This window comes from Sciurus vulgaris (assembly GCF_902686455.1).
Source record: "Sciurus vulgaris genome assembly, chromosome: 3".
Taxonomy (NCBI): domain Eukaryota; kingdom Metazoa; phylum Chordata; class Mammalia; order Rodentia; family Sciuridae; genus Sciurus; species Sciurus vulgaris.
Genome location: NC_136463.1, coordinates 16,730,097 through 16,757,262, shown reverse-complemented (window position 1 = coordinate 16,757,262; position 27,166 = coordinate 16,730,097). Strand labels below are relative to the sequence as shown.

General features: G+C 32.8%; 1 protein-coding gene across 1 annotated transcript in view; it reads left to right on the top strand.

The window, feature by feature from the left end:
* Positions 1–27,166, top strand: part of EFCAB3 (EF-hand calcium binding domain 3) — a 483,726-nt gene that overhangs the window by 280,381 nt on the left and 176,179 nt on the right. Inside the window, exons 59-69 of the mRNA XM_079134930.1 lie at positions 2,212–2,265; positions 8,082–8,183; positions 11,004–11,057; positions 12,532–12,636; positions 13,180–13,233; positions 14,256–14,357; positions 15,986–16,039; positions 17,146–17,250; positions 18,152–18,202; positions 18,932–19,036; positions 26,310–26,363. Of these exons, the coding sequence (XP_078991056.1) occupies positions 2,212–2,265; positions 8,082–8,183; positions 11,004–11,057; positions 12,532–12,636; positions 13,180–13,233; positions 14,256–14,357; positions 15,986–16,039; positions 17,146–17,250; positions 18,152–18,202; positions 18,932–19,036; positions 26,310–26,363 (840 nt within the window). The remainder of the gene's footprint in view (positions 1–2,211; positions 2,266–8,081; positions 8,184–11,003; positions 11,058–12,531; positions 12,637–13,179; positions 13,234–14,255; positions 14,358–15,985; positions 16,040–17,145; positions 17,251–18,151; positions 18,203–18,931; positions 19,037–26,309; positions 26,364–27,166) is intronic.

Genomic DNA, 27,166 nt, shown 5'->3' with positions numbered 1-27,166 from the left:
AGATATCCTTCAATTGATGAATGGATAAAGAAACTGTGGTATATATATATATATATACAATGGAATATTACTCAGCCATGAAGAATGATAAATTATGGCATTTGCAGGCAAGTGGATGAAATTGGAGAATATCATGGTAAGTGAGATAAGCCAATCTCAAAAAAGCAAAGGACGAATGATATCGCTAATCATGACACATAATGGGGGGTGGAAGCGGTTAGTGTTAGGGTTAGAGTTAGGGTTAGGGAGGTGGGCAAGAATGGAGGAAGGAAGGACTGTATAGTGGGAAAAGAGGGGTGGAAGTGGTGGGAGGAAGGGAAAAAATAACAGAATGAATCAAACGACATTACCCTATGTAAATTTATGATTACACAAATGGTATGCCTTTATGCCATGTACAAACAGAGAAACAACATGTATCCCATTTATTTATAATACAAAAAAAAGTCAAAAAAAAAAAAAAAAAAAAGTCAACTCAAAGTGGAGCAAAGGTCTAGGAATAAGACCAGAAACTGCAACTGCTAGAAGAAAACATAGGTTCATCACTCCAACATATTGCCTCAGGCATTGACTTCTTTAATAAGACCCTTAAAGTACAAGAAATGAAGCCAAGGAAACTGGGATGGCATCAACTTAAAAAGCTTCTGCACAGCAAGGGAAACAATCAAGAACATGAAGGGAGAATCTACAGAATGGGAGAAGATCTCTGCCTACTACTACTCTGACAAGTGATTAACATCCAGATCATACCAAAATTCAGAAAACTTCACACCAAAAAAAAAGTCCAATTAATAGATGAACAAAAGAACTAAACAGACATTTATCAAAAGAAGAAACATGAATGGCCAACAAATATACCGAAAAAAGTCCAACATCCCTAGCAATCAGGGAAATGCAAATCAAAACCACTTTGAAACTGCATATTACTCCAGATAGAATGGCAATCAAGAATATAAATAGTAATAAATGCTGGTGAGGATGTAGGGAAAAGGTACATTCATACATTGTTGGTGGGATTGCAAATTAGTACAATCAATTTGGGAAGCCGTATGGATAGTCATAAAAATAATAGGACTAGAACCACCATATGACCCAGCTGTCCCACTCCTCATTATTTATCCAAAAGAACTAAAAATCAGCATATTGTAGTGATACAGGCACATCAATGTTTATAGCAGCATAATTCACAATAACCAAATTATGGAACCAACCCAGATGCCTATCAATGGATGAATGGATAAAGAAAATGTGGGATATAAATACACAATGGATTTTTATTCAACAATAAAGAATGAAATTATGACATTTGTTGGTAAATGAATGGAAATGGAGAACATAAGCTAAGTGAAATAAGCCAGACTCAGAAAGTTGTTTCAAAGGTCTTCTTTTATTTGCAGAGCTAAATCAAAATAAGGAAAACAAGGGTAGTTGAATGGGAATCCCATAAAAATAGAAAGGAGATCAGTTGAGAGGAAAGGCAAGGGAGGAGGAACAGGAAAAAGGGGGAACTGTGGAATGAAATTGACCAGATTATGCTATGTACGTGTATAAATATACCACAGCAAATTTCACCTTTATGTATATCTACAAATCACAGAATTCAAAAAAATAAATAAAAGGAAGAAAAGTAGAGTGAGTAAGGAGAATGGGGAGGAAGGAAGCAAGGGAAAGAAGTACTGAGGACTGAAATGGAAATCGTATTCCATGAATTGTGTGCCAAAATGAACCCCAATGTTATGCATAACTATAACATACTAATAAAAACATTTTTAGACGTGTGAATCCTCCAAATTTTTTGTTCTTTTTCAAGATTATTGTGATTATTTGGAGTCCTAGCTCTGTCAACAGTTTCTGAAAACTAGCTTGAATTTTGATAGGATTGCATTGAATCTGTAGATCATTAAAGTGTATTCCCATCTTTACAATATTATGTTTTCAATTCATAAACATGGACACCTTTTTTGTTAATTTAGGTCTTTAAATTTCTCTCTACAATATAGTTTTCAGAATATAAGTTTTTCACTTATTTTGTTAATTTTTTTCTTAAGTACTTATTTGTTTGGTTTGCTCATTACTTGTAAAAATACAATTGACTTTCTGTGAATTACGTAAAAGATTTTAAATGTTCTTTTTTTAAATTATTAAATCCGTGCTACTTTGTAATTCTCATTAATTTTACCATTAGATGAACTATGCCTTTTTTTTAAACAGATGCTGGAAAATTATATAATAAAAGGTTGCTGAAGAGTGTGAAGTCTTTCAAAGGTAAGTAAAGAACCAAATGATAAGGCATATTTACCTAAGTTCTCCAGTATTTATATCACTCAATTATGAACCTTGGCCTGTATAATTTGCATTCATGACTCTTTTGGAAAAACTACATTTACAGTATACTTTTTCTTGACAGGTATTTCAGTATATTTTTAATTTTTTTTCATCTTTTCAAAAGAAAAAGTCAAACCTAGCAAAACAAAATAAGGTATTGCCACTATTAAAAAGCTTTTTCATAGTGTCACCTACAAAGACAACTAGTATGTCAATCAGTAAAAAAAAATAACCCTACTTTTTGTGCAGAAGAATTAAGTTGGTGCCTGCAGTTCCACTTGTTCATGCCCCTTAATGTTGTTTAATCATGTAGACTTGTTGACAGAATATATTAAAGAAAATCCATCTAAATACGACTCTTTTATTAAGTGTTTGGTTGGGTTAAACAAATCTCTTTGGGGTTTTAGCCTTGTTGACATGTAATGAAACAAACACGTTATCCTTTATCGCTTTTGTTTTAATAATATGTGGTTATTAACGTTAATAACACTAAAGATGAGGTAGGCACAGTAGTGCACACCTATAATCCCAGTAACTCAGGAGGCTGAGGCAGGATGATAGGAAGTTCAAAGCCAACCTCAGCAACTTAGCAAGGTCCTAAGCAACTCAGCAAGACCCTGTATCAAAACAAAAAATAAAAAGGGATAGGGATATAGCTGTGTGTGAAGTGCCTCTGGGTTCAATCCCCAGTACCAAATAAAATAACAATAAAATTTTTTGGTTATTTTAATGCTATATAATTTCTTTATATAAAGTTTAAAAATAAACTTATAAAGTCTGCATAGTAGTTTCAGTTGTGGAGAGTCCAGTGAGTACAGACTGGGAGGAAACTTTGGGGATATTGGTAAAAGTGTTTTTTTTTTTTTTTTTAATTCTTTTTCAGTTTATACATGACAGTAGAATTCATTTTGACAAATTTTGTTTTTCTTATTTTGCTATTACATTATTTTTATTTTCAAATGTTGCTTTGCTGTCTTCTTCCTAAGGGGGGAAGTTGAAAATGAATAAACTCCAGACTAGTCTGGAGAATATGGGGATCAAGCTCACAGAAGAGGAACTTGCAGAACTGTCAAAAAATCTACAAGTTGATGGTAAACACTAAAGATATATTTAAGGCATCTTTTTATCTTTATTTTTTATGTGATGTTCTCTACAAAAATTATAGTGGGTACTAAATAACTATAAAATCTTAGAGAAGATCCCAATACTAAGTTAAGAATAACTTAATAGAAAATGAATCTAAAATCAGTATATTTCTCTCTGGATTCCAAGAATTGTTTATTAGTAGAAATTAGTACTAGATTAGTAAGAAAAGAAAAAAGAAAGCATAGCAGGGACAATAGAACCATGTACTTACCCATTATTTGTACCTCTTCCCATTGTAATCTGCTGTCTGCTCCTGCCCCTGTCCCTTTTGGTAAACCCACTATCACCAGGTTAGCTAAACGGTGATCTAATTATTAAATTGTGGACACGATTTAGGACTTGTCATATTACATATTTGTGGTGCCCTTTTTCTGTGGTGGATTCTTTCTTCTCGAAACTGTTACCTTTTTCTTTTTTCTCATTTCTGTATGGTGCCACTGACTTTTCCCTCTGTGTTTCAACAGCTTCTTTTCCTTCAACAACCTCTTGAAAGCTTGGATGCTCAAAGTTTCTTCATCAGATCAATATTGATTACAATTTTGTACATTCTATGGGAGATTTCATCCACCTTCATGGCATCAAGTTACCCATATCTAATAAAGGCTCCCAAATCTTAAACTTAGGCCCAATGCTTCACATTAGACATCTGTATTTAGGTTTTCCCTTGGGAATTTATTTTTATGTCTCAAATAAAATTTTCTTCCTCAATAAATTCTGCTTTCACATTCTATAACACAATATCATCAACCTAGTCATTTATCCTTATAACCTGGTTTATACTTCTTTTCCCTAGCAGGGCCTTTGTTTGGTCTTTTATTCCCCCACATAACCCTTGGTAATTTTTGAATTCCTAGATTCTTCCATGTCTCTCAATATGTGAATTTACTGCGTGAGTTCAGACTACCTTCATCTTTAGTTTGGAAATTGCAATAGTTTCCTAATGAGTTTTTTGCCCTATATTATTATCTCCTTCAATTTTATTCTCTATTCAACTATTAAAATGTTCCATCATATTAAATTCTGATCATATATGTCACACCTCCAAACTCTATTTATTCCCACAACCCAAAAGATAAACATTAATATCCTTATAATGGTTTACAGACTCAATTTCAAACGGCCTCTTCACTCTTCTCCTCACCTTGCATTTTATCATCCAGCCTTGCTACCTTCCTCATACATAGCCTACAGTCTCTAATCTTTCATTTTTCTTAACTCAGTGGTTCTTCAGCTTAAGTGAACATCAGAGTCCGCCAGAAGCCTTGTTAAACCACAGCTTGCTAGGCCTCATCCCCAGAGTTTCTAATTCAGTATGTGTGAGGTGAGGCCCTAGAATTTGAACTTCTAACAACTTCTCAAGTAACGCTAACATAGCTGGTCCAGGAACCATGGTTTGAGAATCATTCTTACCTCATCTCCTCCATGTTAAAAAAAAAAAAAAATCATCTTCTTCTGATTGACTTTTATTAAATCTTTTATTCATCTCAGATATTAACCCTACATGAGGCCTTTATTAAAAATTAAAAAGCTAGATTAGGGCCTCAGTCTGAACAATATTAAGGGAAACTTCATCTACAATTATATTACAGAAGGACTTCCAAAAGTCTGTGTTGAATAGATTTTTCTCTTGACCAGAGTTTATAGTCTCCAGTAGACCTTCTTATTAACATGGCATAAATTCTTAAAATTTTTAAAAAATGTAAGATGTCAGTTAAAGTTATGAGTCAAATTTACCTGAACTTTATTTCACTATATGAATAATTTATTTTTGTTTTCTGAGTTTATGCCATTGACTACATGTCTCTATTGGATATTTACATACAGCAAATGGGAATGCTAATCTGCATAATGTAATGGAAAGAGTAAAAGCCATTACAGGTGAGTACAAAGTTATTGTGAAGTCAGAATTCTTATTGGTACAGTAGTTATATTTTAACCATTGATCCTAATTGTCATGTAAATTCTGCTACTTTACTCCTTATTGTGAATATTTGTTTAAGCTGGACTTCATAATAAAATTGGCCTTTTTTAAAATAAAAATTTAGTGTTATGCTTTGGTAGAAACACTTTTATTCTCTAAAGTACTTCCCATAAATGTTTTTCTTTTGGTTAGCACAATAAATTGAGACATTGTTTTAAATTCACATAATTGGAGCCCCCCGTGTCTCCTGAACTGAGGCACTTTGTTCTTTTCCAACCCCACCAAAACAAACAAACAAACAAACAAAAAACTGCAAGATATTATTTTTCTTCCTCTGATTCCCTTACTGGCAACTAGATTCATAAATAAATTTAAGTTTCAGCATCAACCACCTGGGAAATTACAGGTCCTGCTATGGTTAGGAAAGAATTTATTCATGGAAGGAGCTATAATACCTGGCTAATATATATATTGATGAGAACTAGGAGAATAAGACTGGGAGAGATTAAGGATGCTGAATCCAAGTGGAGTAGGGAATATAAGTCTGGATAGAAAGAGTGGTATGATATGCAGACACACTTATATGACTCAGGTTAAAATGCCCTACCAAAAGTACCTGGTGTGGTCAAAAATACTATTGGTGTTGCTCCTAGGAACTTGGAAAATACTGCTCCATGTTAAAGTAGGGAGAAATTCCATTGTAGCTTAGCTGAATGTTGAGCACTGAACACAAAGTTTGGAGGAACTGGGTGTACTAAAATGGGTCTATTATATAAGACCCGCTAGGATCCACCTAGGCAACAAATGCATCCATCCAGATGTTTCCACCTCAAGACTCAAAAGTCCAACTACCTATCAGAGCCATGACTTTGGTGGCAAAGCCTTACTAAGACTGCAAATTCAGCTTTCTCAGAAGTTGTGCTGTTCTGCAGTCAGGGCCTGATCCTGGCTTCAGCAAACAGGAGACGTGGGCCATGTTAAATGCTGACATGGAAGCTTTCTGATCTTTATGCCATGCCTCAAGCTGGTAAGCATCAGCTGTCATATTCTACAGTTATAATTTCCTCATCTCTTAAATATTAAGAGACTATCACCTGATAGACTCTCCCCTTCCACCTATATTCCTTTCCAAGTAATTCATCACAATTGAACATTTTAGAAATTGTAATGGTACAGTATGTCAGGAGTTATCACCACTTCACATCAATGTGATCTTTGTTATTATCTATCCAGCAATGCAAATACCACCTTATAATCTGCTTCCTAGCACCACTTCCAGTGCCGATAGTCCTAGATCTGGTTTTCAGAAGCAGACCCTGGGACTAGGGTTCACTTCTTACAGAAATGCTACCAAAGGAAACCTGTAAGTAGGTGGAAGAAGTATAACAGAAAGGGAAAGAGGCCAAGTAAAAACCCAATATCAGCCACAGCCCTGACAACTTCAGACAATTTTATTGAAGACCTTTATATTATACCTGAGTCATTCCAATCTGAAGAAGGACTTTCTTGCTGGATTTTAACACCTTTCCTCCCATTGTTCTTTGGCCAACCCAGACACTCCTTTGCTTTCTGTATGTCAGTGAAGCTGCCTTCAGTAACACAAGGGCAGTTTGCACAGAAAAGCTGCAGGTGCTAGCTATTGGGGTTGCTCATACTATACTAAAGCTGAGGGTGCTCAAAATCATAAATAACTATCTGAGGGGATTAACACAGAGCACAGGGGAATGAAGGCTAAGAAATTTCTATATTTTCCTTTCATTCAAGTGGGAAACCTATCATTAGGTCAGGAGATTAGAGACCAAAAAATGCAATGGTTATATAGTAGAGAAGGAAGAAAAAGAATAGGAAAAGGAAGAGATGACTGTGTTTCATATTGATAATGTGTTGATTTGTGCATGAATTAACTTTTCCAATTGAATCTAAAAATTGTTTCTAAAGTGAGAGTAAATTGAACAAATTTCTAGAGCAAATCATTAGGGCAGATCATTAAAATGTGTCCTTTTTTTCTTAGTGGATCATCACGTCATTTTATCTGTGACCTACATTGAAGCATTTCTTAAATCTACTAGTTCAATAAAAAAAAAAATGGGGTTTGTTGTTGGTAATTTATATTGTATGCATGATCTCCAGGATATGTTGTTCAGTGACAAAAGCAAAATATAGAATCATCAATATAGAATACTACATGTTATGTAGTGGCAGAATAAAACAAACATTAAATATTTGATAAATGGAATAGAACAAATCTTAGTTCCTATCTTGCTAGGTTAGTTTGTATTTATAGTACTATATTACGTTTTATGTATTTTATTCAATTTATAGTACTACATTCCCCTTACAATACTATTTCATTTATAGTACTGTATTCATTTATATATTCAATGAATTTTTATTGTTTATGTTGAAAAGCATAATCATGATTCATAGGTATTATTTTTTTTCAATGTGGAGAAGACACTTTTAAGCTAGGTTGAATGAGCACTTATGAGGCCCATTAATGGACTACAGCACATCCTCTAACATCTTAATGCACAGTGTATAAATATGCATATATGCACTTTGTGGATATGTAAGATTTATAGCTTTCCTCCAATTTTCAAAGGCTATGTGTCTCAAAAAACAAAACACTTTAGAGATCTCTTTTTGGAGTCCCTGATTTTTCTTCACAGACCTGTCTCTTTCTAATTAGATAAGGTTGACAGAAAAAACCTGAACACCATTCTAAGCAACATGGGAATCAAGCTTGCTGATGAGGAATTTGAAGATCTGATACAAAACCTGCCAGTCAGTGGTGAGCATGTTAGATACCATTGACTTTGGGGTTTTCTGTTTTACATATTTCAGCAAAGGAATAAGAGAGATATTAATAGGAAAAATGGTAAGTTTGGATAAGACAGTGACAAATTGGAAATGGAGTATTCTGGGCCCTAGTGGTGTGATCAATAAAAGAGTCTTCCAAATTTTGCAGATAAGAATACTTGCCTGTAGAAAAAATCCACTTTTTTTAAAATTTTAATTAAAAGTCATAAATTTACATAGGGCAATGTTGTTTGATTCATTCTGTTTTTTTTTCCCCTTTCCCCCCCACCCCTCCCAGCCCTCTTTTCCCTCTATACAGTCCTTCCTTCCTCCATTCTTACCACCCTCCTTATCCCTAACCCTAAACCTAACCCTAACCCTAACATTAACCCCTCCTACACCCCCTTATATGTCCTCATCCGCTTATCAGCGAGATCATTCGTCCTTTAGTCTTTTGAGATTGGCTTATCTCACTTAGCATGATATCCTCCAATTTCATCCATTTGCCTGCAAATGCCATAATTTTATCATTCTTCATGGCGGAGTAATATTCCATTGTATACATATGCCACAGTTTCTTTATCCATTCATCAACTAAAGGGCATCTAGGTTGGTTCTACAATCTGGCTATAGTGAATTGAGCAGCTATGAACATTGATGTGACTGTATGTATCTCTGTAGTATGCTGATTTTAAGTCCTTTGGGTATAGACCAAGGAGTGGGATAGCTGCATCAAATGGTGGTTCCATTCCCAGCTTTCTGAAATATCTCCATACTGCTTTCCAGAGTGGCTGCACTAATTTGCAACCGCCCCAACAATGGATGAGTGTACCTTTTCCCCACATCCTCGCCAACACCTATTGTTGCTTGTGTTCTTGATAATCGCCATTCTAATTGGGGTGAGATGAAATCTTAGGGTAGTTTTGATTTGCATTTCTCTTATTACTAGAGATGTTGAACATTTTTTCATATATCTGTTGATTGCTTGTACATCTTCTTCTGTGAAGTGTCTGTTCATTTCCTTAGCCGATTTGTTTTTTTTTTTTTTTTTTTTTTTTTAGCCGATTTGTTGATTGGATTATTTGTATTCTTGGTGTAGAGTTTTTTGAGTTTTTTATAGATTCAGGAAATTAGTGCTCTGTCTGAAGTATGAGTGGCAAAGATATTCTCCCACTCTGTAGGCTCTCTCTTCACATTACTGATAGTTTCCTTTGCTGAGAGAAAGCTTTTTAGTTTGAATCTATCCCAGTGGTTGATTCTAGCTTTTATTTCTTGTGCTATGGGAGTCCTGTCAAGGAAGTCTGATCCTAGGCCAACAAGTTGAAGGTTTGGACCTACTTTTTCTTCTATAATCTGCAGGGTCTCTGGTCTGATTCCGAGGTCCTTAATCCATTTTGAGTTGAGTTTCGTGCAGGGTGAGAGATAGGGATTTAGTTTCATTCTGTTGCATATGGATTTCCAGTTTTCCCAGCACCATTTGTTGAAGAGGCTATCTTTTCTCCATTACATATTTTTGGCACCTTTGTCTAGTATGAGAAAATTGTATTTATTCGGGTTTGTGTCCATGTCCTCTATTCTGTACCATTGATCTACCTGTCTATTTTGGTACCAATACCATGCCGTTTTTGTTACTATTGCTTTGTAATAGAGTTGAAGTTCTGGTATTGCGATACCCCCTGCTTCGCTCTTTCTACTGAGGATTGCTTTAGCTATTCTGGGTTTCTTATTCTTCCAGATGAATTTCATAATTGCTTGCTCTATTTCTGTGAGGTATGTCATTGGGATTTTAATTGGAATTACATTGAATCTGTATAGCACTTTTGGTAGTATGGCCATTTTGACAATATTAATTCTGCCTATCCAAGAACATGGGAGATCTTTCCATCTTCTAAGGTTTTGTTTAATTTCTTTCTTTAGTGTTCTGTAGTTCTCATTGTAGAGGTGTTTCACCTCTTTTGTGAGATTGATTCCCAAGTATTTTATTTTTTTCGAGGCTATTGTGAATGGGGTAGTTTTCCTAATTTCTCTTTCTGAAGATTCATCACTTATGTATAAAAATGCATTGGATTTATGAGCATTGATCTTGTAACCTGCTACTTTACTGAATTCACTTATGAGTCCTAAGAGTTTTCTGGTGGAATTTCCAGGTTCCTCTAAATATATAATCATGTCATCAGCGAACAGGGATAGTTTGAGTTCCTCTTTTCCAATTCGTATCCCTTTAGGAATCACATGATTATTTCAATAGATGCAGAAAAAGCATTTGATAAAATACAGCATCCCTTTATGCTCAAAACACTAGAGAAAATTGGGGTAGTGGGAACATTCCTTAACATTGTAAAGGCCACCTACGCTAAGTGCATGGCCAATATCATTCTAAATGGTGAAAACCTGAAAGCATTCCCCCTAAAAACTGGAACAAGACAGGGATGCCCTCTTTCACCACTTCTGTTCAATATCGTTCTTGAGACTCTAGCCAGAGCAATTAAACAAACCAAAGAAAAAATCCACTTTTGAATCTCATCATTTTGTTTTATCAGATCCAAGTCTTGCTATTTTATGGAGTAAAGTCAACGATGCATAGTTGAAATGTTTATTTTCAATATTTATGTTTTTCTTTACATCATGCTCTTAACATATTCTGAGTAAATATTTGTTGAGTGACTATTTGAATTGGTTAGCAAAAATATCTAGTACACTTATTAAGTACTCTTGAAGACATTGTATTCAAAGGAATAGAAGGAAGAGGAAGAGTGTTCTTATGCTATTTTATATATTTTTATGAGCTTCAAGTTATATTTTTGTGTTATAGCTGATAATAAAGTGGATTTGAAAACTTTGGAGGATGAAGTAAAAGCTTTTACTGGTAAGAATTTGTTATAAATGGCTTGTAATAAGTGATGATTTATGCTAAAACTTTAAATAGTATTTTCCCCATATTAGTTGATTATAAATACACATATTTTCAATATTTATTTTGATAAAATGTTTGTACCTAGAGAGAAACAGTTTAATCTAACCCTATCCAGATTTTGTAAGTAAAGCAAAATGATTCTTTTCTTTTTTTTCATACATAATAAATAATCATTAGATTGTTCATATTTATTAGATTGTTTAATTATGTATTTGGGTAAAAATATATAAACCAAGACATAAAGCAATTATTTCAAGTTTAAAAACAACTCCTATTATTGAAGAACTTCTGAATTTAACCTCATAGTTTTCTTTTTTCTGTTTTTTTTCATATTTTTATTCTCGTATTATAATTGTACATATTGATGGAATTTGTTGTTACGTGTACATGCACGTGGTTTAACAACATAATTTGGCCAATATCACTCCCCAGCATTTCTCTTCTCCCACCCTTGTCCCTTTTCTCTATTGATCTCCCTTTGATTTTTAGGATATCCATCCCCAACTTTGTTTTCCTTTTTCCTCTCTAGCTTCCACACACGAGAGAAAATATACAGACCCTTAACTTTCTGAGTTTGACTTATTTCATTTAACATGATGGTCTCTACTTTCATCCATTTCCCTGCAAATGACATAATTTCATTTTTCTTTATGACTGAATAAAACTCCATTATGTATATTTACCACATTTCTTTATCCATTCATCCAGTGATGGACACCTAGGCTGGTTCCATAGTTTGCCATTGTGAATTGTGCTGCTGTAAACATGGGTATGCATGTATCACTATAGTAAGATAGCTTTAATTCTTCAGGGTAAATACCAAGAAGTGGTATAGCTGGGTCATGTGGTGGTTCCATGCCTAGTCTTTCAAGGAGCCTCCATACTCATATCCATAGCAGTTGTACTAATTTACTAAAAAGAACTATTTCTTAATAATGAATCTTACATTCTTTGATGTTTTTCAATAAAATGATACCACTAGTATTATTACTAGTACTTACTAGACCCCCAAACTAGATGGATACAGTTAAAACATGGTGAAGCATTAAAAGGATCAAAATAATCCAAGTAGAATTGCAAATAGCTAGTCACATAATTTTAACAAAATAAGGAAAATGTCCCATTTTGTTAATTGTGTACTCTATTATACTACCTCCCTAACCTCTGAATAATTAGATGACCAGTTTTCTTTTGTACTGTCTGGTGTTATTTCTATTTTTAGGAATACATTTCATTTACAAATATCAAGAGACAAATTTTATTTTCAACTTATCGTTTGTCTTTATCAGGAAATCTCACATTCTTTTTTCTCCTCTTTTTTGTATTAAAGAAAATGATATAGCAGCACAAGTATACTTCTAGATCATTTGAAATAATTATATTATTCCCTAATATTTTACCTGTGGATATTCCATCTTTTTTATAGGAGAAAAGTTTGCTTCTAGTGATCTAAAAAATATTCTAAAAAGCATGGGAATTGAAATTTCAGATGAAGAGCAAAAGCAAATGCTGAAATCATTGCCCATGGACGGTAAGCCACAGAAATGCCATATGCCTTCCAGGGAACCTGATTTAATGGGTTGCTGTGAGCAGTTCTCAATCTTTTAATAGTACACTTTCATCTAAAGAATTTTGTAAATTAATAGAAAGGCACTCTGATTTGAAAATAAATTCTGTCATTACATCTTCAAACACGATTTGAGAGTCATCAGTATGTTGTCGCATACTTATCTAGCTGATTATTCCCTTAGATTGGTATTAAGTTTCTAATATGAGCAATGAAAAAATAAGAAAGAACAATAGAGTTAAAAAAAGAAAAACACATTTTTATATATTTTTAGTGTTGTGTCATGGAAGAATTAAACTAATAAGTGTCTCTAGTATCAAAAAATGGCTAGATTTGTCACCATGGAAAATATTTCCATTTAAGATATGTAAATATCATGTGACTATAATGTAGATTATAAAGTCGATTAATTTTAAGGCAAATCTCGCTGCAGTCATATAGTTTGTAATGTTTTGATAAATCTCCATGTCAGTTTTCCAGAGATCAGAACTGAATCTTTTCTTGCAGATCATGAAAAGGTGTTTAAAAACAGATTGCAGAAAGATGTGAAATCTAATAAAAGTGAGTAGGAAGCACAATAAGAAGGCATACAAAATTATATCAACAAAATACAATACCTTAATTTGCTTATTATAGCACATTTGTACTTTTCCTAGTGATAATCTTTACTTTATCTCAGAAGGAAGTTTTTGACTATCATATATTTTTCAAACTTCCTGGGTGTGGGGGGGGGGAACATTTACAGGCTGGGATTATGGCTCAGTGGTAGAGTACTCACCTAGCATGCATGAGCCTCTGGGTTTGATCCTCAGCTCCACGTAAAAATAAAATAAAGGTATTGTGTCCACCTACAACTAAAACAAAATATTTTTAAAAAAATGTACATGGGTAGAAATAAAAGATATACGGACAGAAAGAAAGAATGACAAGAAAGAACAGAAAGGCGGGAGGTAGGGAAGAGGGAAAATTTGTTTGTTCATGTTAATTTGACCAGGAAAAGAATCTGAGAGTAAGAATTTAGGTAACAAATACAATCTCCACTTCCTTATGGAGATTTTTGATTATTGTTCTTTACTCTTCAATTACTTAACCCCTGTCCCACCCAATTTTTTCATGAGTTGATATATTTAAGGTTTGAGGAAACAAGTTCTAATTCTTTTTTTTTTTTTTTATTGTTCACCTTATTTGCTGGCACCCACAGTGCAATATTTTTGTTTATTTTTTATTTTTTATTTTTACAGACTGCATTTTGGTTCATTGTACACAAATGGGGTACATCTTTTCGTTTCTGTGGTTGTCCCAGTGTAGATTCATAACCATTCGTGTAATCATACGTGTAATAGGGTAATGATATCTGTCTCATTCCACCATTTTTCATAACCTTTTTGAGAGTTGGATAAATCTATTATAGTTTTGGTCTTTTCTTGAGAATATGAAGAGCTATATTACATTATAAAGTCATACATTTTAGCATATATTCATTTACTAGTAACACCTTTTAGTTGAAGATAATTATGGATATGGATACTTTTAACTATTTTATAATCATTCCATTTTTCTCCATTTTTTTTCATGTTCAAAAGGAGGGAAGGTTAATGTAAATAATCTGGATGCTCCTTTAAAAATGATGAATATCAAGCTTACAGAAGAGGAACTTGATCAGTTAAAGAATCTTCTGAGTAATGGTGGGCATTATAGAAAATGTTGATTTTAAACAGAGGTTCAGCTTTCAAGATTAATTATGAGTGTTTCAAAGGTTTATTTTATTTGTTATTCACAAGAGATTTGAGTAGGTTTAAGAAGAACTCATAATTTAAAAATTCTCTTTAGTTGTTTTCCTTTAAAACCTGTAATCTTTTTCTTAAACATTTTAGGGTAGGGGATAAATGTTAGTAAGGACTGGAGAATTTGTTATTGTCTAGTTATACAAAGAACTGAGACTTGTTTTTTCTCACTGATCCTTCTATCACTGACATCAATCTAGGGTAAACCCCACGTTGCTTAGCTGTTCTTCCTTCCATTTTTAATGGATATTGAGGGGTTTTTCCTTCTTCCTTCCTTCCTTCCTTTCTTTTAATTTCTTTTTTATATTTGTCACTGTTACAAGTTACAGAGCAATATGTATAATATTATTAATTTTAAAAGATCTAGAGTATACTTTTATAAACATATGAAAAGTCCATCTTTTCATATGAAGAATATCTGTTAGTAATACTGGAATATGATACCTAAAGTGACAGGAGAAAAAAAGAGAAACATTTATTTTTTTTCATTGTATGCTTGTGTTTTTTAATTTATTATATAAAATGTGTTTTAAATTATAATTTTTTAAAATTCGATTCATTTTGTTTTAATTTAAAATGTATACAAACAATGTGGTGAAATGATTAAACTTTGAGTTCTTATCCATCATTTAGTTCAAGGAATCCCTAAACCAACCACTTAAGTAATTAGTCCCTATCAAACATACCACATTGCTTAACACTAATCTCTGCCCATTGCACCAATAAATAGCAATACAAAATTATAGTCTTTATAGATATTGAGGAAGACGCATAATTTCAAGAAGGAAGTGAGAGTAATGTTGGAGGACCACTCAAATTACACACATAGGCACCAAAAATATGGACATGACAGACCATGTAATAATTGGAGGAAAACTCTATTTGAATAATGACATGACAGGCTATTTAAAATAGCATGATTTTGGACTCCAAAAGACTTATCAGAACTCTGGGGGGAATGTCAATCATTTTTGCATAAAATATTTTTTATATTTTGTTTTAAAGTTCCAAAAGATTCTACGGTGTACAATAATATCATTTTCCCAGAATATCATACACCAACACACATAAAAATCAGCATTTATTCATTTGTATACTAAGCATTGTGGAGTAGATAAAATTATGATTTGAATTTTCTTAAATATAAAAGGAATTTAAGCTCATTTTCTACATATCAATGAAAGCATTCAACCTTTGACTTTTTTGGACTGGTTTATTTCATTTAACATGGTAGTCTCCAGATTCAGTCATTTACTGAAAACTAAAAAGAACCTATAAAAGTAAGTAAATAAATAAATAAAACATGAAGTTTACACTTAAAAAATAAATTACTTACATAATTTGCATTTTATTCTGTTAAAACTTTTAAAGAACTTTTTATTCATTATTTACTATAAAATCTTGATCTTCTGTACTGGAATTTTTTCGATTGGTCATCTGGTTAATAATAAATCTTAGACAAAAATAGATTTCCTATATATCTTTTTTCTGAGTCTGTGTTATTGTTTCCTTCTGATTAAACTTTGCAGGTTGTGAGAAAGTTGATCTGAAAAGATTGATGGATAAAGTAGAAGCTATTATAGGTAAGAAAAAGTTATCAAATATATAGGAGTCTGATTTTTTTGCCATCAATTGCTTTTATTTTTCTTGAATTAAACATCTTTTAAGAGAACAAGTAGTAAAAATATACTAGACTTTATATAAAAAGGACAAAGACCTAGTTAATTTTAAGACAAAGTTGGGCCTTTTAAAATCTGAAGAAAAAAGTAATGCTTGAGTAAAAAAGTAATATGTGTTTTAAAGGATGCTCAAACTACAAAATACTCCATTTGAGAAAGACAAGAAAGAATACAGGCTGAGACTACCAGAGTTCCTTTAACTTGTTCTGTTAAAGCCTTTTTTAAAGTGAAAGGTCCAAGTTCATTCTTATTCAGTCTCAGAATTATCTTCAGACACAAATATTGATAAAATTCTAAGTATAAACACTAACACTTGAAAGAATACTTTTCACACATTAACTTGGCTATTTGCAGATCACATATAAAATAAACATATTGTTTGTAAAGTAAATAAAAATAAATAGTATCAAATGTATGTGATTCTCATTCTTTATACATATTTTACATTATTTCCCTATTTTTCAATTCCTTTGTGAATTGCACTATTTTTACCTTTACTTATTTTTATGTGGTGCTGAGGATCGAGCCCAGTGCCTCACCCATGCTAGGCAAGCACTCTACCACTTAGCCACAACCCCAGCCCACTGTACTATTTTTAAATGAAATGATTGTGATTTCACTTTTCTAGACCTTAACTTTGACTTGTTGTAATGTTTAAGCAACAACATAGTGCTACCTTTTTAAATAAAAGCTCTATAGTACTTTCCAGATTATCCAAAAACATTTTAGTAAAAAATACATGTTAATGCAACAAAAAGTGGCTAAAGTTTTATTACCCATGGGTAATCTCTCACAATAGAAAATTCTGAAAATCTATTACTATGTATTGTCATTTGTTATCGCTATTATTTTTCATAATAATTTTCTGCCAGAACTATAGACAAAACTCATTAGCTATATTACGCATTGAATAGTTGAGGCCAATAGTTAAACAGTAGTAGAAGATTTCATTATTTGGAATAATTAGGTAGTTATTGAAAATCTCATGTGTTACCCTTTTCTATTTGAAGGAGAGGAAATTGATATCAATGATGTGAAAACAGTCCTAGGAAAAATGGGAATAGAGCTCACAGATACAGAACTCTCAGAAATGGTGAATAATCTTCTAGTTAATGGTAAGGATTTCAACTAAAAATGTGATCTTTAAGGAGTGTTTATCAAAAAAATTGTGAAAAGTTCTAAAATTAGTTTTATTTGATTGCTTGCCAAAATAATCTATGACCCATGTTACATAATTTTAAATGATCCTAGGACAGGTTAAAGCCCCTTTAATCCAAACATCCAAAATTCTCCAAAATCCAGAAGTTTTTAAGCACCAAAATAATGGCACAAGCCGAAAGTTCACACCTCACTTCTTGTGATAGGTTTCAGTCAAAATTTTGGTAACTAAAAATACTATATAAAAGTACCTTCAGCCTATATGTATAAGGTATATATTTGTTTCATATATGAAACAAATAAATTTTGTGTTTAGACTTGGGTGCAATCCTCAAGATAGTTCATTATGTATATAATATTCCAAAATCTAAAATGAATGCAACTATTCCAAAATCCAAAAAAATGCAGAATCCAAAATACTTCTATGCCCAAGCATTTTGGATAAAGGGATATTTAACCTGTCTTTAAAAGATCATTTGTGCCACTTAAATTTTAGTTTGAAAATCAATAGTTGTTTCATTATTTCATTATTTCATCAAGGTTATGTCTTTTTATTTCTTTTGATTCTATTGAAAGATAAAATTTATGTGAGACTGAAAAAAAGAGTGATCTAATAGGGAAAGATGAAAATATTACAAAAGAAAATGAAAAGATACATTGTAGCATGTTAAGAGTGTGCATTTTAACTATATTACTGAAGTTAATTTTCCCCACACTGTATAATTTCATTATTTGTCAGTAAATCAGAAAATTTCTAAGGCAATTCACAAAGTACATCTTTCTGAAATTACTAGTTTTGTATTGTCTATGAAACTTTGTATTGCTCTTCTATGATCTGATTAGTGCTTTTTCTTCCAGATGGAAAAGTTTATCTGAACAGGTTGCTGAATGGTATAAAGTTTCTTAAAGGTGAGGGAGAAACCAAAGTGGAGATTAATCTGAGATCATCATGCTTGTAATTTATACTATAAAGTGTGAATCCTGCCACTTAACACTTAGATTATTACTGTTATTTCTTTTATATGTCAGTCTGTACTTCAGGGTATCATTTTTTATGATGTAACTTGGAAAGAATGCCCATGCTGTCTTGGTATTTCCCGAACTTTGACAGAAGAAATCATCAGAACCCAGATTGTATAGCAAAAAATAAAGGGAAGATCAGAACTTCTTGTATTGATTTATTCAACAGCATACTCCTGTTCTAACATTTGGGCCCAAACTATAAAGGCTCCAAGGAAATGGAGGGACCTAAGATTGAGATAGAGAGAAAATGGGCCAGAAATGGAGTCCTGTCTAAGCTGGGTTCCCACTCCTGCATCATCCCACACTGCAATCATATCTGCCAAATCACACACTACTTAAACTACTATTAATAGTTTTATTTGAATTAACTTACTTTTTAACTTAAATAAATGTTTTTTAAAGGGAATGGAAGCCCAACATCCTTCAACATAACTAGAAGCTAATTGTAAAAATAAACGCAATGAAAACAAGACAGAATTAGTTGAAAACACTGGGTTTATTGTCACTTTGCTGCAATTCTACTGGGTATGCTTGTAAAGATTAAAACAAGTTCTATCTAGTTCTAACTCTGTTATTGACTCTTGTCTTTTCCTTATGTTTCTCTCTTTTCATAAGGAGGGAAGATTGATTCCAGTAAAGTAGGTACAGTTCTACAAAATATGGGCATAAACCTCACTGAAAAGGAGCTTGAAGATCTAACACAAAACCTGACAGTAGATGGTAAGATTTTTAGATATTACTGACCCCTCAGAAAAACTATTCTTATAAGCCTATTTAATAACAATCATTAAAATGATGCTTATTTAACATTAAGGAGGCATTCTAAAAACCTTAAAAGAAAAATTCAAGTCTAAAGGAAGAATATACCCTATCTCTTCCTGGTTTCATATCCATTTTAGAGAAGGATTTCAAGATCTCATATTCATTCTCTCTCTCTCTCTCTCTCTCTCTCTCTCTCTCTCTCTCTCGGCAGGCACACAAGCACTTTCCTCTCCCTCTTCCTCTCTCCATATCTCTCTTTCTTTTTCTCTCTCTCAGGTGTGTGTGTGTGTGTGTGTGTGTGTGTGTGTGTGTGTTCAAACTTTTCTTATTTTCCCTATAGTGTAGGGATAATTGATAGGTTGCTAAAATTCCTGGTCACATCCTTGACACATTCACTAATGGGTTATATCCATATTTATTTTTAAAAGGGAGGTACTTCATATTTCATGTTGTTTTCTTTTTCAGTATGTATGATTAGAATAGGTCAGTCATCTAAGTTAATCAGTATCTGTTTCTCATTTTCATATGAGCCCTTTGGAGAAAAGTTTATGGCAGACAACTTAGACCATCTCCTCTCCTTTTCCATTTCCCCTGATATTGGCATATGTGCTTTTTATTGATTGGACCCAGTTTTAGGTTTGAGAACAATGAAATAGACCTATAGTCTACGTTGGCCTGAGTGTCTTCAAGCCCTTTTGGCTTACAAAAAAATACCAGATGAAATTTGGGTTTTTAAAAATTGCCAGTTATTTCCTGGGACCATATTTGTATAGAAACTTAGGGATAAGGAGTGATTTATTGTAGACAGAATTCTAGAATTTCTAAAACTTTTAGCAAAAATGTCTTCACCTGAGCTGGGACTGGCGCTCAGTGGCAAAGTGCTTGCCTAGCATGTGTGAGGCACCACATACAAAAATAAGCAAGTAAAATAAAGGCATGCTGTCCATCTACAACTACAAAAAATATTTTTTTAAAAATGTCTTCACTTTATTAATAGCACCTAAATCTTCTTCTGGTTTGTAACTATTTTTAATAACATTAAGTAAGATATTTATTTAGCAATTACTAAGAATCAATGAAAGCATTACCAGGTCCACTGCTAGGCCAAATAATACACAGAAAAAGGAAAATTCACTTAGCAAAGTTGTGAGTTTGAGGAGAAGCACAGAAGGAATATAATAAATCAGAGAAGAACAAATATATGAAATAGAAAAAAGAGAAATGCTAGTGGTATATAATAATTGGGATACCCCCCAAAATTATCTGAGAAAGGTAATGATCATGCTTCTTCAACCATTTCAAAAATAAGTTAAACATGGAATAGGGAAGTTGAAAAGATAATGGGTTAAATATATACAGGGTACTCTTCTTTTATGTCTGTTTATGCTATTTTGAGATATATGAATTATGACATTTCCTTTTTAATTTATCCATTTATCATTTAGAAATACCCCATTTTACTTCTAGTAATACATCTTACCTTAAAGACTACTTTGTCCAATATTATCAGAGTTATTAGCTTTTTTTTTCCTGTTTGCATGATATATTTCCTTCTCTTCTTTAACCTTCAACATATTTGTGCCCATATATTTAAAGGGTAAACCTTGTAAATGGCATATTTACTATTTTTTATGAAGTCTGGCAATCTTTTAACTGGAGTTATTAGTACATTTAATGTTATTTCTGACTTAAATCTACATTGTATGATTGCTGAGTTTTGACAAGTATACATACATAATCTAAGCACCTATCAGGATGTAGAACATTACCACCACTCCAAAAAATTCCCTCATGCTGGATCCCATTCAGTCCTCTCACTACCCCACAAGCAATTAGTATTCTGCTTTTTCCCATGAATTAATTTTACTCATCCGACAATACATATGTGGAATTATCTAGTTTGTACTCTTTTGTATAAAACCTTTCTTTCAATTTTCTAATGCTGCATAATTACTACAAAATTTAGTGTCATAAAGCAACTATTTATTATGATTACAGATTCTATAGCTCAGGAAATCAGACCTGACATAGACATGGGAACGGTTCATATCTGATCCATTATAACTGGAGGCTCCACTAGAAAGCTCAAATGGTATTTGAGGTTGAGGTTTGGAATCATCTGAAGGCTCATTCACTCATGTGGAGAAAGACTCCAAGTAGACTTTTTATGGGTTCTCTGCTTGAGCTAGTTTAGGCTTCCTCATAGCACGGTTCTAAGTTCAAGCATTCTAACAAAGAGATAGCGGTCAAAACCCTTTGTATAATATAATCTCAAAAGTCACATGCAACACTATCACCAAATGTTTGTCAAAGTAATTGCAAGACTCTACCTAAGTTCATTCTGAGGTCTAGATGGGACATGCATCACCTACATTTAAAAAAAAAAAAAATGTGGAATGGGAAATATATACATCAGCCATTCTTAGAAAATATGGACTAACAAAGCTTCTTTACTCAGCATAATAGTTTTAGATTCACCCATGGTGCTTCTTGTATCAATAATTCATGTTATTAAATTGCTGAGGAATTCTATTGTATAAATATGCCTCTGTATGTTTATCACTCCTTCTGTCATTGAACAAAGGTTTGTTCTAGTTTTTGACCATCATGGATAAAGCTTCTGTGAACATTATTATACAAGATATGTATGGACATGTGTTTTCTTTTCTCTTGAATAAATACCAACGAGTGGAAATGTTACATTATAGGATAAGTGTACTCTTTTGGTGAGCAAAAGTTATTTTTGATGCAATCTAATGTAGAATTTTTTTCTTTACAAACACTGCTTTCTGTTTTTTATCTATGAAACCGCAGTCATAAAGATATTCTTCTATGTTTTTTCTAAAACATAAATTTTCAACTTTTAAAATTAAGTCAATTGATCTGTCTCTAATATTTGTATATGTTGTGATATATGAATTAAGTTTCACTTCCTTCCATTTGGATGTCTAGTTATTCTAACATCATTTGTTGAAAAGATTTTTCCTTCCCTGTTGGAATGTTTTCATGCTTTGGTTGAAGATCAAATGTGTCAATATTTTTTGTCCTCCAGAATTGTCCTTCATCCCTTCCTTTCTTCCTTCTTTTTCTTAAAGATTTTTTTTTTTTATATCCTAGGGAAGATACACACTAGATACATAAACTATGATGTCATCTATAATTAGAGAAAATTTCACTTCTCCCTTTCAAATCTTTGCCCTTTCAAGCCTGTCTCCAGGCTGTCAGCACTGCTACCCCCATCCGAAGTTTCGTCATCTCTGGGTTCCCTTTATCCTAGCCATATCTTTGCAAATATATATTCTTCATTCCTCAGGTAACCCATTTGAAATGCCAGGACCCTGAAAGATGCAGTTCCTTTGTTTTCCTACTCTTAATTTTTTTTTTTTTCTCTTTTTTTCCTTAATAAGGCCCATGAGATGAAAATAGATATTAATCGTTTTTCAAAGATCTGGCTTTTGGGTCTTTTCACTGTCTTTTACTCTCTTTTCATTTTATTCATTTTTATTTTTACCTGCATTAATTCCCACTTCATAGTTTTGTTTATTCCTTATGGTTACCCCACCCTCATCTTGGGGGGGTACTAATTTCCTTTCGTGTTTCTATTTTTTCCTTTTTTTTTCAAACCTTTATTTTATTTATTTATTTTTATGTGGTGCTGAGGATTGAGCCCAGTGCTTCACGCACGCTAGGCATGCGCTCTACCACTGAGCCACAACCCCAGACCAGGCTTTTTCTTTATATTGAAAAAAAAAAAATGTTTATTTAGAATTAGCCAAATGGACTCTGTTTAAAGGATCACAATTTTGTTGGCAACGTCCAAAACATCATAACCAGGAGCCAATCAAACGTATGCCTCCTTTTCTCTGAGGTCTGATCAGGTTGTTGACCTTGGCTACATCAATGTCATAGAATTCTTGCAGCCCACTAAACTGGTGCTGTTGGCCTTGACACCACAATGAACGCAAGAATGTCGTTGTCTTCCATTTTCTCTGTGGCCCCCTCGGTGGTCAGGAGGGTCTTGATGATACAGAGTGATCGAGCTTATTTCTCCTGGCACTTTTCCAAGGGTGTTTGAGCTTGCCTCTGGGGCTGCTGGAAGACGGTGATGTGCTCATCTTCCTCTTTCTGTGGCTGTGGATGTCTTTCAACATTGCCTTCTTGGCTTTGGGCTTTGACTTTGGAGGGGTAAGCTGCATCCTTCTCTTTCAGTGCCATTTTGGTGAAAAACTGTTTCTGCTTTATTAATGGGAAAGTTCAATTATACATTTTCTTTTGAATGTAACTTCACTGAGTATCTTCAGTTTCATTATGAAGAGTTCTCTTAATCAATGCTTTAACTAAAGTTTATTACTGATGCAAGGATTATCTAGGAATTTCTTAATTTCCTTTTAAAAATTTTCATTGTATATAAATTGTGGAGTTATGATCAAATAAGGTATCCACTAAGATATAAAAAAAAGAATCTTTGTTTTGTTAAAGGTTTTTTCTTTGTCATGTACTGTCAAATTTTCATTTCTGTAGGTATATAAAATATAATGTATAGTCTCTAGAGGATTCATATAGAGTTCTATATAAATCAAGTTTGTTGATTATATTATTCAGTTCCTTTGTTTCTTGCATTTTGCCCACTGAATCTACTATCTTAAGAGGAATGAGGTTTCCTATTTAATTGCATTGTTATGAAATTCTTGCACCACCAATAGTCTTTTCTTTACCATTAACTATTTAGTATTTACGGATGTATACAGGTTATAACATTCTTCATAAATTTTTCCTTTCGATGTCCCTCTTACATTCATTTGATGCTTTAACTCTACATTTCACTTTATTTGATATTACTATTGCAGGTACTGGTTTCTTTTTTCCTTACATTTGCCTTCTGTCTCTTTGCCCTCTCCTTTGTTTTCAATCTTCTTTAACATTCGGTTGTATTATATTTCCTAAAAACATCATATTGGGTTTTTTAAAACCCATCTGACAATCTTTCCCTTTTCATGAGAAATTTCAGTTTGTTCAGAATTGATATAATCCTATATATACTTAATTTTATTCCTTTCAACTTATATTATGTTTATTATTTATTTTTCATGATTGTTTTCTCTTTTTTTATTATGTTTATAATTACTAGTTTGTTTAATTTGTCATTCATTATATTTGCTTTTTCTTTAAATAATTTTGAAGTTCTAGAATAACTTTATTTACTTTATTACATTTATTGACATTTTTATTTTATTACTAATATTTACATTTTTATTATGCCTAACATATTATTAAGTGTTACATATTTATTACTAACATTTACATTTATTAGAATATTATTTGTTTTGTTACTTTCCTTTTCCTCTCATTCACAGTCATACTCACATATCACTTAACTCTTACTGGCAACAAAAGACTGCTTTATTCCCCACCAAGATACCTTTTCCTATCACATATTTTATTTTACGTCTCTCTCCCCTCACCACAGATACAACCCCACAGGCTGTTACTTCAGAATATTCTCATGCCTCCTACCAGTTCCTCCACTCCCCACCTTGAGATCTTTGGAATGTCTTTACCTGCCCAACTACCCATTTCCAACTCTCACAATCAACTCCCAGGTTTTACTGAAGAAATTTAGTACTTATTATAATTTATTTTACTTCATTTTCCTTCTTTACCATGTACCCCATTAAGTCCCAAATTCTCAATTCTGTGGCTTTTTCAATGAAATGGACACAGGTGCATTAAAATAGGTTGGGAATTATAATATAGACCTTATACATTTTATATTAATTAGTTTAATATTATATCATGATTGTTACATTAAAATATAATTGTATTCTTACTATTACTATATAATTATATATAATTTACTATTTTAATTTTGATAAGTATTCCACACCTGGGGCAATGGGACAAAATGGGTTTATTACAAACTCCATGACAGATTATTTTTTAACATAGAGAGAAAGAAGTTTGTGTCCTGGCATCCCTGTACTTTCATTACCTCAGGAGCATGAACATTTTTGCCTACCTGTTTTACTTTTTCTTGGTCTTTTACGAGTCACAGGCACCAGGAACACCATTATGCTGGCCTTTATTGACCTTTCTCAGTGTCCTCGGAGGTATAGATGCCAAGTTCTTTCCAATATCTACTTCTTTCCAGTTCTGTCCCCACACTGACACTTCTCTGATGCTTTCCTAGTCCAGGGGGTTATGCCAAGCAGCCTGTAGAGACCAGAATGTTTGACTCTCAAAAGACAAATGGCTTGGAGGTGGTAGCAAAGGGAGTATGAGCCACTCTCTACTCTCTGTTTTGCAGAAGCCCTTCCAATTTTTTTATTACAGTTAACATAAAAAGAATAAGACTAACCTTACAGGTAAAGGAAAAATTTCCCCTGTCACATAGAAGATTTTAATTCCTGCTAATAGATTCTTCCTCATTTGAGATGAATCAGGGATGTTTTAATGAAGAGAACTCCCTATGGGCCTACTTCTAAGTGGAAATCCCAATTAATGACCTATGGCAATAACCTTTTCATTTTTAGTCAGAATTTCCCAAGTTATAAACTAGTTAACTAGTTGAGAAAACAGGAGACTTCAGCTGAGTCCTTACCATATCCATCCATACACAAAGCCAGATCAAAATATAGTAGTTCCTTTCAAAGATCCCATTTTTTTCCCTTAATTGGCTGAGTTAACTATAATAGTCCAGTTAAACCAACACACATTTTCCATACTGTCCTGACCTGCAGCTGGTATTGACACAGAAATTATTAGTAACCAGGAATATTTTAGTAGATGTGAATTAAATGCTAAAAACTTTTTCTCACCGTGGAGTTAGCAATAGTATTAACAACTGATGCATTTTCCTGGTGCTTTGTGGCTACTCAAAAAAAAAAAAAAAAAGAATTCATGAAATAATTACAGTTTTATTCTTTCATAATTCCTAGGTTATAGTTAGATTTTTTTTCATCAACAAGAAGTACTTTTCAGAAACTAAATAACAGAGATTAGTCACTCTTCTTCCCTAACACATACTATATCAGTGCTTCTGCAATACTTAAGTGTATTCAGGAAATAATTTTTATTATCATTTGATCATCTTTTCTATTTTACTTTCTTATGAATAGTATAGCAAAAAGTTAAATTTTCTAGAGTAAGTAAATACTGCTGAGTTCATCTGCTCTGAACAGCATCATTTTCATAGCCTCATTGTCATGTTTCTGTCCAATTTATTCTCTTACAGCTAATGGTAAGGTTGAGCTGAAAAAGGTAATGAATGAAATGAAACCTTTTACAGGTGAGTAAGATATTACAAGGAAATTTCTACTTAATCCTGTTATATTTTTATAGTGTTTCTCCAATATTACATTATAACTTTATTAATGCTAATATTTTACATATTTATAATGAAATATTTTTATCCAACTTTTCTGCTTCTTATTTTGAATTACGTAAGGATTTGGTTCAGTCATTAAAATAAATGGTGTTATTTGATTAGTAAATTATATTTTCTGTGTTTTCTGACAATATTATGATGATCTTAACCAGGATTTTAATCAGAGGTCACAACTGGCCACCTACAAGAATAATCCAAATTGTACCCATGAATTAATTGTAAGATTTGGCAAACTGACTCTACATTCCCTCACAGTAATAGCTGAGTTTTTTTTTTTTTTTTCTTTTCTCTTTTGACAAAGCATGTGCTCTGCATTTTACCACAGCAAATTTCACAAATTGCCTCTACCTCCAGGCTCTTGTGAGCTTTTTAATTAATTAACTTCTAGTTTAAATAGTCAAAATCTGGGTACATATATTAAATAGGAAGATGAACCTTTTTAAAGAATTAAGTCAGTAGGGTTACTTTAAATCATAATTTCATGGTATCACATTTAAAAAGACAAGACTAGATAATCCTAACTTACCAACTGATTACATCACGTGATTTTCTTTAATGTCAGGATATCTTGCCTCTAGACTTAGGAGACCACTCTCCCTTTTTATGAAGAATCAAGAAATAAAACTAGGGAACATGTGAGCATATGAAAGTGAGAAGGGCATTATATAGGCCAGCTTTTTCATTATTTCAGGTCATTATAATAA